The sequence below is a fragment of the Ranitomeya imitator genome, chromosome 3 (assembly GCF_032444005.1).
Source record: "Ranitomeya imitator isolate aRanImi1 chromosome 3, aRanImi1.pri, whole genome shotgun sequence".
Classification (NCBI taxonomy): Eukaryota; Metazoa; Chordata; class Amphibia; order Anura; family Dendrobatidae; genus Ranitomeya; species Ranitomeya imitator.
In genome coordinates, this window is record NC_091284.1 from 652,234,389 (window position 1) to 652,250,984 (window position 16,596).

A 16,596-nucleotide genomic window follows, 5' to 3' on the forward strand; every position below is an offset into this window, starting at 1 on the left:
GGAGGAATAGCCATTCTTCCTCACAGCAGGTGGCTAGTCAAATGTACATATTACATAGACTGCCTGGAGCCCACCAGTCTAGAATCTTCTGGTGGACCCAACCATTGAATAGAAGGTGTAACCCCTACCCCTTCATGGGCGGATCCCAGGAGCTCAGACAATCCATTCTTATTTTGAGATCAGATGTGAGTTGATCCTTGAAGGAGAAAGGAGTGGGGATTCTTAGCTGAGGCAAGACCCCATGTCCATCTAGGACTGTGGAAGCGAACGGGGCGAGACTTGAGCTGAGGACATATCTCGTCGTTCGTGAGATTGTTTTGGGATCCCTTGGACTAATTGTGGACTATTGCTTTGTTACCTGGCACAAGGATTATCGGGAGGTGCCCCCGAACCTGTTCCATTGGACTAATTGTGGACTCTGTAGATCTACCTGCATGTGTTGTTCCAGCGTTCTTGATAATAAATCTGTTGAATCATCCCTCGGCCTGTTGTCCCTTCTTGCTCTGCCGTACACCCCGTCACAAACTGGTGGCAGCAGTGGGACCAGAGCAGAAGGAATGGAGGACAAAGGCCCATCAACATCGGGAACCAGCACCGCAGAGTACAAGAACTGGACTGCGGTGAACCTACAAACAAAGGCCCGTGAACTGGGAGTCAGCTACAAGGGACTCTCCAAGGAGCAGCTCATTGAGGCTTTGGAAGGAGTTCGCCTGCAAGATGACGCTGAGGAAGGATCCTCACAGCAAATGGAGGAAAGACTGCAGCCGGAGGTAAATGCCCAAAGGAGTCAGTGGGTTGTGTGGTACGAGGAGGAGTTGGCATTGCTGGGAGAAGAGGCCACCATGGACGATAAGAGGGAGGCCATTCACAGAGCTCAGGAGAGGGAGGCCATTCACAGAGCCGAGGAGAGGGAGGCCATTCACAGAGCCGAGGAGAGGGAGGCCATTCACAGAGCTCAGGAGAGGGAGGCCATTCACAGAGCCGAGGAGAGGGAGAGGGAGGCCATTCACAGAGCCGAGGACAGAGCTCAGGAGATGGCATTGCTGGAGAGGCAGATCGCTTTGGAAGCAGCTAGAAGCTCCAGACAGACTCTAACCCCAGCACCCACCACGAGGGAACTCCCCAGAGTGTCCCGCAAAGACTTCAAGCCCTTTAATGAGGCTGCAGGCGACATTGAGGGCTTCTTCCAGGACTTTGAGCATCAGTGTCGATTAATGGAAGTCCCGGAAAGGGACCGAGTCCGACATCTGGTGGGCCTCTTAGAGGGTGGAGCTGCCGCAGCCTATAGAGCTATGGACCCTCAGGGGAACTGTAAGTATGCGGAGATTAAACGGACTATTCTAGAACATTATGCTGTTACCCCAGACACTTACAGGACTCAGTTCCGTACTTTAGCCTGTGATGAGGAAGTGTCTTTCAAGATGTATGCCCACAGACTCAAACAAATATGTCGTCGCTGGCTGGAGGCAGAGGAGGCCTTAACCTGGGAGACCTTCCTCCAGGTTATCCTAAAAGAGCAGTTCTACTTCAAGTGCCCTGCTGAGATCCGGGAATGGGTGCGTGAAAGGAGACCAGCCACTGTGGAGGAAGCTGCAGCTCTAGCTGATGAGGCTCTCACCATCAAGCCTCGGTGGAGGATTATGTTGGAGGATGGAGAGAGGCCTACTAGCTCCACAACACCGGTGGCCCCCTGTTCTTCTGTCCCCATTGTTCCCCGTTCCTCTAAGCCACCACCTCATGCTGATACCCGTGTAAATGTGCCTCCAGTTGCTTCTACTGCGTTTTCTGGAATACGACGAGGAGAGGAAGTAGCAGAGCGCAGGTGTTATGGTTGTGGGCATCTGGGGCATCTGCAGGCCTCATGCCCAGCCAGCTCATGGAGAAGTCGTCCTCAAACCCCTACAGCACCTTCAGGTGGGAGCCGACCTCCAGGTTGCCTTACCCCTCGCCCAAGAGGACGCCTTGGATGGAGTGAGACCCAGCAGAGATTCTATCGATGTGGACAGCCGGGGCATCTGCAAGCCTCCTGCCCAGCTGTTCAAATGAGGATTGATCCTGTATCCAGTCGTATTATTAATTATGTACAGCCAAGTGCCATGGAGGACGACGTGTCACCACTATGTGAGGACTGGCCTAGTGCCTCACCCACCCATGTTGCACCACTAGGAGTTTATGGTGTGCGACCCGCAGCTATGACGACTTCTGCTCATCGAGGTAAGCACTTGCAGGAGGTCGTGCTGGATGGACAGAGACTTATTGGATTTTGTGACTCAGGGGCTTTCCTCACACTGGCTGATCCCCGAGTGGTTCGACCTGAGGCAATCCATCGAGGACCTGGGATTGTCATTGAACTGGCTGGTGGACAATGGAGGACTATTCCCACAGCCACTGTGGATCTGAACTTTGGTTTTGGGGTCAGGCGATGTGTGGTTGGGGTGATGGGTGGTCTGCCTGCAGATGTTCTCCTGGGCAATGATGTGGGAGAGCTACGATGCCAATTCGTGGCTGCATGAAGCCACATGTAAGTTACGCTCTGCCTGTGTGTACTTAACCAGTGACCTGTAGAGGTCCCTGGTACGTACACAAATTGGGAGGGGAAGGGATTGTCATGATATGTACTTTTGCCCTGTCCTGTATTTGAATAATATGCCATTTGATGTATGTAACTGTTCTCTGGTTTCTATTAGCTGTAATTTATGTATTTTCTTGGCTGGGAGTTCACCTGTAACAATGTCTCCTTCCCCCAATACTTGCAGCCCTAAGCTCTAATGTAATTAAGCTTTGTCAACATCACTAGTGGAGGAATAGCCATTCTTCCTCACAGCAGGTGGCTAGTCAAATGTACATATTACATAGACTGCCTGGAGCCCACCAGTCTAGAATCTTCTGGTGGACCCAACCATTGAATAGAAGGTGTAACCCCTACCCCTTCATGGGCGGATCCCAGGAGCTCAGACAATCCATTCTTATTTTGAGATCAGATGTGAGTTGATCCTTGAAGGAGAAAGGAGTGGGGATTCTTAGCTGAGGCAAGACCCCATGTCCATCTAGGACTGTGGAAGCGAACGGGGCGAGACTTGAGCTGAGGACATATCTCGTCGTTCGTGAGATTGTTTTGGGATCCCTTGGACTAATTGTGGACTATTGCTTTGTTACCTGGCACAAGGATTATCGGGAGGTGCCCCCGAACCTGTTCCATTGGACTAATTGTGGACTCTGTAGATCTACCTGCATGTGTTGTTCCAGCGTTCTTGATAATAAATCTGTTGAATCATCCCTCGGCCTGTTGTCCCTTCTTGCTCTGCCGTACACCCCGTCACATAGACACTTGCCCCATACAGTGCTGCACAAACGTTATGGCCCCATAGATGCTCCATATAGACACTTGCTCCATTTGCTGTTGCTGCGATAAAAAAAAATAAAAATCACATACTCACCTCTCCGTCGCTCAGGCCCCCGACACTTGCTATATTCACCTTTCCTCGTTCCGGCGCTGCTCCATCTTCAGCATCTTCTGTACTGACGTTCAGGCAAAGGGCGCGCACTAACCACGTCACCGCGCCCTCTGACCTGAGCAACACTGCAGAAGACGCTGAAGACGGAGCGGCGCCGCAACGAGGAGCAGGTGAATATCGCGCAGCGCTCCCCCACCCCATTATACTCACCTGCTCCTGGCACGGTCCCTGCTTCCCCGGCGCCGCAGCTTCTTCCTGTATTGAGCGGTCACTGTTACCGCTCATTACAGTAAGGAATATGCGGCTCCAACCCCATGGGAGGTGAAGCCGCATATTCATTACTGTAATAAGCGGTACCATATGACCGCTCAGTACAGGAAGAAGCTGCAGCACCGGGGAACCGGGGACTATCCTAGAAGCAGGTGAGTATAATTAGACAGCCCCCGCTCCCCCTCCCCTGCCGACCCTGGGTATGACTCGAGTATAAGCCGAGAGGGGGACTTTCAACCCAAAAAATATGGGCTGAAAATCTCGGCTTATACTCGAGTATATACGGTACATTAAACTAAAACACCACTTATACAAAAGGATTAGTTGGTAATTGAATACATATTGAGGTATATGATCACCAGTGGTGGTTGGTACATTAATGTAGATGCATTTTCAGCAATAAAAGGGTTGTTCAGGTTATAAAATCTTGTGTCATATCTGGGATTTCTGAGTTAATAAAGAAGGTCTGTGCATGGTCTCATCGCTTGGTCTTAGTGGACAGTAATTACCTTGCATTTCCTTTGTGAGGAGTGGGGAGTATGGATGTGCCAGACACAGGACAGGGAGTTACCCAGCTGATGAATAAAAGCAGAAGTCAATTGAAGTCCTACTTTCTCCTCTCACTTGATGTCATCTGTCTGGGGAGAGTCGGGAGATTTTCCTCACATCAGTGGTTCAGATGACTTTTCTCTAATGTGTATGGGGGTCAGAACTGCCAGGGTTACCCAAAGACCACAGTTGATTGCGGGAGACCCAGCAGGGTCACATTATACAGTTCTCTGCTATGGTAACCCATCAGTAGCCTGTGCGTCATGGGTGGCTGATGGGAGCAGATGCGCTCATGCACAAGCAACCAGTCCATTTAAATGCTACTGTCAGAGATAGATGGCTGGTGATATGTCAGATAGCATCTCTTGTGTGTGGAGCAAGCTCAGCTCCTGAGCCCCCGCCACACACAGTGACCCCAGCACTGACATGCATCTATGCCATTGTGCGCATTTGTCTGATACTGCAGTATTCTCCATGGCCTTTGACTGCTGTGTTTCCTTCTACTTCCTGAATATGGTTCTTTTCTGATAATAATTTTATAGAATTTCCCTAACTGCTCCTTAGTTTTCTTTTTTTATTTGCTTCTTTCTCTTTTTCCCTCTGCAGAGAAGGTTATTCAGAAAAATGTGTCATGAACAACTACTTTGGTATCGGTTTAGATGCCAAAATATCCCTAGAATTTAACAACAAACGTGAGGAACACCCTGAAAAGTGCAGGTGAGGGAGAATCGCCGTACTTGGATGTTAAATTACGTATTGTTTTAATGAAAATCTGTCAACAAAATGCTCCTTTTTTTGTCTATGGATAAATAATTCTAGAAAAATATGATAAAAATATTCTGGCTGTGCATTTCTACCAGTGAATTACCCTTAATGGTATCTGTGTATTTTAATAAAACGGTTGCAGATACATACGGTATATATTTGTGAAGCATTCCTCCAATGTGAAGACCTCTTTTTAAGGAGTCAGTTGGCAATCATGGCATCTGGCCTACTACACAGACTATTGTTGGTCATACCGCTCACTGCACCTCTGACTCGCTTGGACCAAAGTTTAAAAGACCTCGCAGATAAAGGTATTCCCATCCTAGTAAGTGTTGACACATTAATAGACTATTACTCAAAGATCGCTGTTGGCCCTACATTAGGGTTCCCCTCAATGCTTAAAATTCCCATTGTTAAGGGATCTGAAATCAACCCCTTAATTGAGTAGTTCTGCTCTGTAATTGGTGGTTAAATAGGAAAATCTGTAAAGGAGATACAGAGCAAAAGCATTGATGCAGTCACTTCATTTACTGATGGCATGGTCTAGCAATATGTCAGCACCTACTGAGGTGGGAAATCTCTTTAAGACTTATTCACTTGAAATATTACGTAGAGACACTATCTTGGCATATGTGATTTACCTAAGGGAATATGTTAACAAAAAAACTGGAACTTATTATACTTAAGAATTGATGACATACAGTATTATTAACTATTTTTATAAATGTTTTCTTTTGTTCTCTGCATATTTCATGTAATCAATATATAATTTATTATAGAAGCCGAACGAAAAACATGATGTGGTATGGAGTCCTTGGAACCAAAGAGTTATTGCAAAGAACTTATAAGAATTTGGAGCAAAAGGTTCAACTGGAGGTAACATGGAACAGATCAGTCTTGTAGGAGATTCTGGGACAGATCGTTTTTTTTGGGAGTTTGTAGATTAAATCGTTCTTTTAAGATATCATGGCAAAGATCAGTCTTTGGGGAGATTCTAGGACAGATCAGTCTTGTAGAAGATTCTGGGACTCATTAATTTTTTAGGAAATTGTGGATCCGATCAGTCTTGTGGGAGATGCTGGAGCATATCCGTATTGTAGTAGATACTGGGACAGATCAGCCTTGTGGGAGATTCTGGAGCATATCAGTCTTGTGGGAGATTCTGGAGCAGATCAGCCTTGTGGGAGATTCTGGAGCAGATCAGTCTTGTAGGATATTCTGGGGCAGATCAGCCTTGTGGGAGATTCTGGAGCAGGTCAGCCTTGTAGGATATTCTGGAGCAGATCAGCCTTTTGGGAGATTCTGGAACAGATCAATCTTGTGGGAGATTCTGAAGCAGGTCAGATGTGTGGGAGTTTCTTTAGCAGATCAGTCTTGTGGGAGATTCTAGAGCAGATCAATCTAGTAAAATTTGACTAGTCTGAGGAGGATAATGGAGCAGATCAGTCTTCAGGGGGATTATGGATCAGAGCAGACTTCAGGGAGATTATTGAACAACAAACCACAAGAAAACTGAAATAATGATTTTTTGCCTCACTAACTTTCTAAGATTAAATATTTTATTAGTATGTAAGTATAAAAACTACACACCAACAAAAGGAAAAAGAATGCAAATCACATACGGTAATAAAATTGACAGATGTTAAAATAAGACTGGAGGCATGCTGCATAAGTAATAGCAAAAATTGCTATCTAGTGTGAAACAGGATGAAGTATGTAGATGTATCAGGCTTGCAGGTAATACAAATATGCACTACAATTATAGCCAGCTGGGCAAGTGAGACATAGATGGTGAATATAGGCTAGCATATAATAATGTATATTATAGAGTGTATATAATTATTCATGCATATATACACCACCTCACAACTGGCAATATTAAACTAGGAATAATGGTTAACACATACCAGAATAGCAGCAAGACCTATTCAGTGATGCTCCAACCCCAGCGTGTCATGGCAATGCCTTTGTCTGGGGGTTTTGTGCATATTGATTCTATTGGTTCCTTGAAACCCCTTTTCTGAGGAGATATGAACCAGGTCTGTCTTCAGGGAGATTATAGACCAGGTCAATCATCGGGGAGATTATGGACCAGGTCAGTGTTTGGGGAGATTATGCACCAGGTCGGTTTTCGGGGAGATTATGGACCAGGTAAGTCTTTGGGGAGATTATGCACCAGGTCGGTTTTCGGGGAGATTATGGACCAGGTAAGTCTTTGGGGAGATTATCCACCAGGTCGGATTTCTGGGAGATTATGGACCAGGTCAGTGTTTGGGGAGATTATGGACCAGGTCAGTCTTCGGGGGGATTATGGACCAGGTCAGTCTTCGGGGAGAATATGGACCAAGTCAGTCTTCGGGGAGATTACGGACCAGGGCATTGTTCGGGGAGCTTATGCACCAGGTCAGTCTTTGGGGAGCTTATGCACCAGGTCAGTCTTTGGGGAGCTTATGCACCAGGTCAGTCTTTGGGGAGCTTATGCACCAGGTCAGTCTTTGGGGAGATTATGGTTGTCTAATACAGTGTTCCCCAACTCCGGTCCTCTAGGCCTAGCAACAGGTCATGTTTTCAGGATTTCCTTTGTATTGCACAGGTGATGGAATTATTGCCTGTGCAGGTTTTGCAATTATCACATGGGCAATACTAAGAAAATCCTGAAAACATGACCTGTTGGTGGGCCTTGAGGACTGGAGTTGGGGAACACTGGTCTAATATATTGCCATAAGCAAAAGTGGCTGCACAGTGTAGTACAGAACTTGTATAAAATGTAGCTGTACTTTACTCTTTGTACTGTAACTATTTTCTATATAGTTTGGGGCTAATTGACGTGCTTAAATTCTTGGCTGCATACACTTTGTATTGACTGTGTCTTGAATTATATAAATTCTAGTCATGCAAAGGCCTCTTGATGTTTTGTTCAATATCCTCCATTGTTTTCTTTTTGGCAGTGTGATGGCCAGTACATCCCCCTCCCAAGTCTCCAGGGCATTGCGGTGTTAAACATCCCTAGCTATGCTGGCGGCACCAATTTCTGGGGTGGAACTAAAGAGGATGATGTAAGTAAAGCAGAACAGAGGAAGCCTATGTCAGACATTATCTTTACATGGCTCTGTTATTTTCTTGCCTCGTCATATAAGATCTGCTTACACTTTCCTTTCCTGGTGGTATTCTTAGTCCAGTAGCTGCTGCAGATTCCTCATAGTGGTGCTATTTTAGGCGTGGGAACTTCTGTACATTTAGCGCAGGAATCTTGTCGTAGAATAAAAAAAAAACTAAAATAACAAAGATTCCTGATGACTGAGACGTTTATGATAGATTTCACAGTGAGATAAGGAAACTCTGTATGACTGGTCCGGCATGTGGCCTTCAGTCATATTATTTAGTTTCTCCTTTTGACCTGTTGCATTTCCAACAAGAACTTGATGTGAAAAGGGATGAACTTTTGGGCAAGCATTGAACTTCTGAAATGAAGTGTCAGCTTATAGCCTAGGGAAATTGCACCCTCCAATAACCTTGTTATTTCTTTTTCTAGCACATGAGGCTGACAGTCTGTGATCACTTTTTTTTCCAAAACTCTCCAAAACAACTTGGAGTTCAGTTTTGATTGGAAAGTTGGGGTATCGGGATATCTGCACATGATATTTTAAGACATCGGCTTCCCTAGATTTTAATGAGCTTTGACTATCCAAAAACACTTCAGGGTTGCCCTCATTTTTGCAGCTGTATTGAGAAGAAAAATAATAATAATAAAAAAAAATATATATATATATTATATAGATTTTTTTTTCCACACTAGCCACTGGCTTTTTATTTAGATTCATACTCCCTGTCTTTTCAGGAAGTTTTCAGCAATCTCATTACAATCAGAGGCAGAGTTACATTGACAGGTAACTTCAGAGCTGATTTCACAGGATCCACCAGTCACAACAGGGGATGTCACTGCCCGCCATGTGCCCCTCCATTCAAATTGACTTTTTCACACGCTCATTAGAAGCTTCAGTACAAAAGATAAATCTGCTGCTTCTAATGTATATGTGCATTTCCTGAAAGAACAGTAAGGACTCACTCACACCAGCGTACAAATCTGACGAATGCTATCTGAATTTTTCATGGGATAGCACTTGGACCAATGTCATTCAATGGGTCAGTGCTGATGGCCTTTTTTTCCCCCTTTTTCTGACAGGATCTGTCTGAAAAAAAATATTTCACTACAAAATCAGATGGGTGTGAAGAGAAAAAAAATCAGATGCTGCAGTATGGCATTTGATTTTTAGGGATACATTACAATTCTGTAGTATAGGAAACTGAAACTGCAAATGGTCCTGTAAATAATTAATAGCTGTTGAGTTAAAGAACGGATTGCACACAGATGACAAGTGAGAACAAATCTTAACACTTTCCGGATGAAAATTGTACCGATTTTTTTTTTTTTTTTTTCGAGTCTAGATAGGCGCCAGTGTGACTATTAAAATTTTTTTTTTTATTATTATATAAAAAACAGAGAAAGCAACAAAACTAAACAAACTGATGCACTATTAGCTGCTACTATTTTGGATTGCGATAAATGTCTCATGGGTAAGAAAAATATAAAAGGAATTTTCAAGCTAGGAAATTACTAAATGTCTTTTACTTTAAGGACTTTTGCCTTATGAGGATACAATTTGTAATACCACAAGAAAGTGTGATGCCGCGCTTGGGGGTTAAATACTAGGTGGTGCTGGAAGTCGTGTAGCCGGCAAAAAAGGTCCCGCAAGTATGAAAGTAACGGCAGGAAGTAGATGTTGATAATAGTAATAGTACTAAATACCCCTTAATAAAGTGACTGAAATGTACACATAAAAGCTGCACTGCAGGACGCTGCTTACCCTGCTGGTGGTGCACATGTAGTCTTGGTGTGACGACTCACGATGCCTCTGGAAGGTGTATCCAGTCGGCGTGGGTATGCGAAGGGGGAAAAGAAAAGATCCAGAGTCCGCTCCTTGCTGCTGCAGAGTGTGCAGGGAAGAGGGAGCAGGAAGGCGTATGGCAGCTGGCGCGACACCTAGGGAGCCCCGGCCGGAGGCGTCCCTGGTCATCGCTGAGACGAGATGGCTGCCGGTGCCTGCTCGCGCGTGCCTGAACTGTGACGTCACAAAAGGTACGGAGCGGCGTTGGAGCCAAGAAGGAATGACCTAACCAAAGGGTTAAGCACCGTCCTGCAGTGCAGCTTTTATGTGTACATTTCAGTCACTTTATTAAGGGGTATTTAGTATCATTACTATTATCAACATCTACTTCCTGCCGTTACTTTCATACTTGCGAGACTTATTTGCCGGCTATACGCCTTCCAGCACCACCTAGTATTTAACCCCCAAGCGCGGCATCACACTTTCTTGTGGTATTACATTACTTATTTCCAGGATAGGCACAGATCCTGTTAGTTATCCCAGCAGCTAGGGGTATATAGTACATCACTTATTCTCCCTTGCATCGGGCACTTGCCCACATTGCAGCGAACGCCAGTGTGTTTTACTTCTTTTACTAGGATACAATTTGTAATGCCCTGATTGTGAGTCGGGCATAGCCATAATCATCTGGATGATGTGTCTGATATTCATTGTGGTGTGTCACTTATTCTGGCAATCTTGAGAAGTTTTCTTCATGATTGAGTATATTAATATTACTTTTTCTGCCCTTCTCAGCTCTATTCTTAGTGCTGATGCTCCTGCCCCATGTTCTCGAATGATACAGACATATAGAAATATCACCCTGTGTTTATCAAGTGCCAATGGCAACCTGATGCCAACAATTTAATGGCACTTTTCCAGTGTTCTAGGAAATAAAGCACAATATAATAGTCTGATACCAGTATAATCATCTCAAAAATACAGTTTGTGAAAAAAAAAAAAATATATATATATATATATATATAATTACATTAGTACTCAATTATATTATCAAGAGCTGCCTTCTATATCTTCCTGGACTACAGCTGTATTACTCTAGATGTTAGGAGGGCTCTCCTTTTTGTGCTATTTTTAGTAGGGATTTTAAATTGGAAATCTATATTTTCAATTAATGTTGTGGAAGTCATTACCTCCCCCAGTCAAATAAAGGGCCGATTTTTATTTATTTGTATTTTCTCAATTAACCTTTCAATAGTGCCCCCTAGTGTCAGCTGCCACTAAAGATCTCAAGAGCTGGGATGGCAGAAATAGACAGATCCCTCTGGGTTGTTATATTGGATATATATGTATTGCCATTGCTGTTATTTGCTCACCTCAGATATTTGGTGCACCTTCGTTTGATGATAAAATCCTGGAGGTGGTGGCAGTATTTGGGAGCATGCAGATGGCTGTCTCTAGGGTGATCAAGCTTCAGCACCACAGAATAGCTCAGGTAAGCTTCAAAAAGTAATTTACATGCTAATATGATCTCAGTGTAGTGGGGATATCTCCATGCTTCACTTTCTGCAGATATTAAAGGTTAAAGTGGATGTCCTGCACAAATGGTTCCCTGGCTTTGTGAAGATAAATAAAACAGGTGCATTCATGCTGAGTTTGCAATGTCTGATGTATTCATCAGGTGGCTTTCTTCATGCATGCATCCACTGGATGTATCTGATGTTTGCTAGTGTATATCCATGTTAGAATGCTACCTGCCATGTGCAAAAAGTGTGTTTTTCTCGCTCTCCCTTTCCCTCGCTCTCCCTTTCCCTCGCTCTCCCTAGAGCTCTCTCTCACGCTCGCTTTCCCTGTCTCGCACGTGCTCTCTCTCGCTCCCTATCTTTCTTTCTCTCGCTCCCTATCTTTCTTTCTCTCGCTCCCTATCTTTCTCTCGCTCCCTATCTTTCTCTCTCTCGCTCCCTATCTTTCTCTCGCTCCCTATCTTTCTCTCTCTCGCTCCCTTTCTCTCTCTCGCTCCCTATCTTTCTCTCTCTCGCTCCCTATCTTTCTCTCTCTCGCTCCCTATCTTTCTCTCTCTCGCTCCCTATCTTTCTCTCTCTCGCTCCCTATCTTTCTCTCTCTCGCTCCCTATCTTTCTCTCTCGCTCCCTATCTTTCTCTCTCTCTCTCGCTCCCTATCTTTCTCTCTCTCTCTCGCTCCCTATCTTTCTCTCTCTCTCTCGCTCCCTATCTTTCGCTCTCTATCTTTCGCTCTATATCGCTCTCTGTCTTTTTCATATATATAAAACACACTGTGCTACCGTCATTAGTGTGCAATCACTTTGTTGACTGTGCCATTCTGTGCAGCAAAACTAAATAAATATGTTAGGCTTCTTTCACACTTCCGTACGGGGCCATCAAGTAGCATCGGCGCAACGTACCGACGGAAGTGTGTGCTTTCACATTTCCGTCAGACTGCAGGGTGAGGAAACATCGTGAGAGCGATATTTCCTGCTGGGCATGCGCAGTCTGAAACACTGGATGTGACGTACAGAAAAAAGTTCCCTTAAACGTTTTTCTGTGACGACGGTCCGCCAAAACCTGACGCAACCAGTGCACGACAGACGCAACGTGTGGCCATACATCGTGATCCGTCGGCAATGCAAGTCTATGGGAAAATGCAGGATCCTAGAGCTCTCTCTCACGCTCGCTTTCCCTGTCTCGCACGTGCTCTCTCTCGCTCCCTATCTTTCTTTCTCTCGCTCCCTATCTTTCTTTCTCTCGCTCCCTATCTTTCTCTCGCTCCCTATCTTTCTCTCTCTCGCTCCCTATCTTTCTCTCGCTCCCTATCTTTCTCTCTCTCGCTCCCTTTCTCTCTCTCGCTCCCTATCTTTCTCTCTCTCGCTCCCTTTCTCTCTCTCGCTCCCTTTCTCTCTCTCGCTCCCTATCTTTCTCTCTCTCGCTCCCTATCTTTCTCTCTCTCGCTCCCTATCTTTCTCTCTCTCGCTCCCTATCTTTCTCTCTCTCGCTCCCTATCTTTCTCTCTCTCTCTCGCTCCCTATCTTTCTCTCTCTCTCTCGCTCCCTATCTTTCTCTCTCTCTCTCGCTCCCTATCTTTCTCTCTCTCTCTCGCTCCCTATCTTTCTCTCTCTCGCTCCCTATCTTTCTCTCTCTCTCTCGCTCCCTATCTTTCTCTCTCTCTCTCGCTCCCTATCTTTCTCTCTCTCTCTCGCTCCCTATCTTTCTCTCTCTCTCTCGCTCCCTATCTTTCTCTCTCTCTCTCGCTCCCTATCTTTCTCTCTCTCTCTCGCTCCCTATCTTTCGCTCTCTATCTTTCGCTCTATATCGCTCTCTGTCTTTTTCATATATATAAAACACACTGTGCTACCGTCATTAGTGTGCAATCACTTTGTTGACTGTGCCATTCTGTGCAGCAAAACTAAATAAATATGTTAGGCTTCTTTCACACTTCCGTACGGGGCCATCAAGTAGCATCGGCGCAACGTACCGACGGAAGTGTGTGCTTTCACATTTCCGTCAGACTGCAGGGTGAGGAAACATCGTGAGAGCGATATTTCCTGCTGGGCATGCGCAGTCTGAAACACTGGATGTGACGTACAGAAAAAAGTTCCCTTAAACGTTTTTCTGTGACGACGGTCCGCCAAAACCTGACGCAACCAGTGCACGACAGACGCAACGTGTGGCCATACATCGTGATCCGTCGGCAATGCAAGTAACATAGTAACATAGTTAGTAAGGCCGAAAAAAGACATTTGTCCATCCAGTTCAGCCTATATTCCGTCATAATAAATCCCCAGATCTACGTCCTTTTACAGAACCTAATAATTGTATGATACAATATTGTTCTGCTCCAGGAAGACATCCAGGCCTCTCTTGAACCCCTCGACTGAGTTCGCCATCACCACCTCCTCAGGCAAGCAATTCCAGATTCTCACTGCCCTAACAGTAAAGAATCCTCTTTACTGTTTAAGTTTAAGTGTTTCCCATAGACTGTTAAGTCTATGGGAAAATGCAGGATCCTAGAGCTCTCACGCTCGCTTTCCCTGTCTCGCACGTGCTCTCTCTCGCTCCCTATCTTTCTTTCTCTCGCTCCCTATCTTTCTTTCTCTCGCTCCCTATCTTTCTCTCGCTCCCTATCTTTCTCTCTCTCGCTCCCTATCTTTCTCTCGCTCCCTATCTTTCTCTCTCTCGCTCCCTTTCTCTCTCTCGCTCCCTATCTTTCTCTCTCTCGCTCCCTATCTTTCTCTCTCTCGCTCCCTATCTTTCTCTCTCTCGCTCCCTATCTTTCTCTCTCTCGCTCCCTATCTTTCTCTCTCTCGCTCCCTATCTTTCTCTCTCTCGCTCCCTATCTTTCTCTCTCTCGCTCCCTATCTTTCTTTCTCTCGCTCCCTATCTTTCTCTCGCTCCCTATCTTTCTCTCTCTCGCTCCCTATCTTTCTCTCTCTCGCTCCCTATCTTTCTCTCTCTCGCTCCCTATCTTTCTCTCTCTCGCTCCCTATCTTTCTCTCTCTCGCTCCCTATCTTTCTCTCTCTCGCTCCCTATCTTTCTCTCTCTCGCTCCCTATCTTTCTCTCTCTCGCTCCCTATCTTTCTCTCTCTCTCTCGCTCCCTATCTTTCTCTCTCTCTCTCGCTCCCTATCTTTCTCTCTCTCTCTCGCTCCCTATCTTTCTCTCTCTCTCTCGCTCCCTATCTTTCTCTCTCTCTCTCTCTCCCTATCTTTCTCTCTCTCTCTCGCTCCCTATCTTTCTCTCTCTCTCTCGCTCCCTATCTCTCTCTCTCTCGCTCCCTATCTTTCTCTCTCTCGCTCCCTATCTTTCTCTCTCTCGCTCCCTATCTTTCTCTCTCTCGCTCCCTATCTTTCTCTCTCTCGCTCCCTATCTTTCTCTCTCTCGCTCCCTATCTTTCTCTCTCTCGCTCCCTATCTTTCTCTCTCTCGCTCCCTATCTTTCGCTCTATATCGCTCTCTATCTTTCGCTCTATATCGCTCTCTATCTTTCGCTCTATATCGCTCTCTGTCTTTTTCATATATATAAAACACACTGTGCTACCGTCATTAGTGTGCAATCACTTTGTTGACTGTGCCATTCTGTGCAGCAAAACTAAATAAATATGTTAGGCTTCTTTCACACTTCCGTACGGGGCCATCAAGTAGCATCGGCGCAACGTACCGACGGAAGTGTGTGCTTTCACATTTCCGTCAGACTGCAGGGTGAGGAAACATCGTGGTTTAACAATGATAAATGTAAGGTTATACACATGGGAAGAGGGAATCAATATCACCATTACACACTGAACGGGAAACCACTGGGTAAATCTGACAGGGAGAAGGACTTGGGGATCCTAGTTAATGATAAACTTACCTGGAGCAGCCAGTGCCAGGCAGCAGCTGCCAAGGCAAACAGGATCATGGGGTGCATTAAAAGAGGTCTGGATACACATGATGAGAGCATTATACTGCCTCTGTACAAATCCCTAGTTAGACCGCACATGGAGTACTGTGTCCAGTTTTGGGCACCGGTGCTCAGGAAGGATATAATGGAACTAGAGAGAGTACAAAGGAGGGCAACAAAATTAATAAAGGGGATGGGAGAACTACAATACCCAGATAGATTAGCGAAATTAGGATTATTTAGTCTAGAAAAAAGACGACTGAGGGGCGATCTAATAACCATGTATAAGTATATAAGGGGACAATACAAATATCTCGCTGAGGATCTGTTTATACCAAGGAAGGTGACGGGCACAAGGGGGCATTCTTTGCGTCTGGAGGAGAGAAGGTTTTTCCACCAACATAGAAGAGGATTCTTTACTGTTAGGGCAGTGAGAATCTGGAATTGCTTGCCTGAGGAGGTGGTGATGGCGAACTCAGTCGAGGGGTTCAAGAGAGGCCTGGATGTCTTCCTGGAGCAGAACAATATTGTATCATACAATTATTAGGTTCTGTAGAAGGACGTAGATCTGGGTATTTATTATGATGGAATATAGGCTGAACTGGATGGACAAATGTCTTTTTTCGGCCTTACTAACTATGTTACTATGTTACTATGAGAGAGATATTTCCTGCTGGGCATGCGCAGTCTGAAACACTGGATGTGACGTACAGAAAAAAGTTCCCTTAAACGTTTTTCTGTGACGACGGTCCGCCAAAACCTGACGCAACCAGTGCACGACAGACGCAACGTGTGGCCATACATCGTGATCCGTCGGCAATGCAAGTCTATGGGAAAATGCAGGATCCTGCAAATTTTTTTGCAGGATCCTGCATTTTCAAAAATCAACGTATTGCGACGGTAGCAGAAAGACGGAAATGTGAAAGTAGCCTTAAGGTACACAGGCCTGTCAGAAGTTACAATTACATGTTTTTGCCCTTATCTGGAAATAAGGATGTAAGGAACTAGAGATTTAAGGCCAAACATACAGTGCAAATGTATTGTGAATGCACAGCAAAAATCATTTATAGAGGACCTTTCGCCAGTTTGAGGTACATTAGCTTGTAAAGTTTTAATATCCATTAAGACCAAGAAGTCGTCTCTGGGGGTGTTGACTTTTTTTCCTACATGTCATTGACTAATCATTAGCAGGAGGCACAGTGAACACCTCTTGCATCTCTCTTTTTGTCTCACTGTCCCTGTAGAGGTGGAGGAGAGTATAGCAGAGCAGTGTGTCAGTAA

General features: G+C 45.2%; 1 protein-coding gene across 4 annotated transcripts in view; it reads left to right on the plus strand.

Annotated features, from left to right (window-relative positions):
• DGKH (diacylglycerol kinase eta) overlaps window positions 1-16,596 on the plus strand; it is a 374,433-nt gene that overhangs the window by 321,469 nt on the left and 36,368 nt on the right. For all 4 annotated transcript variants that reach the window (XM_069758220.1, XM_069758222.1, XM_069758219.1 and 1 more), the window contains 4 exons: window positions 4,881-4,991; window positions 5,819-5,915; window positions 7,988-8,095; window positions 11,304-11,417. In XM_069758220.1, coding sequence (XP_069614321.1) covers window positions 4,881-4,991; window positions 5,819-5,915; window positions 7,988-8,095; window positions 11,304-11,417 — 430 coding nt within the window. The remainder of the gene's footprint in view (window positions 1-4,880; window positions 4,992-5,818; window positions 5,916-7,987; window positions 8,096-11,303; window positions 11,418-16,596) is intronic.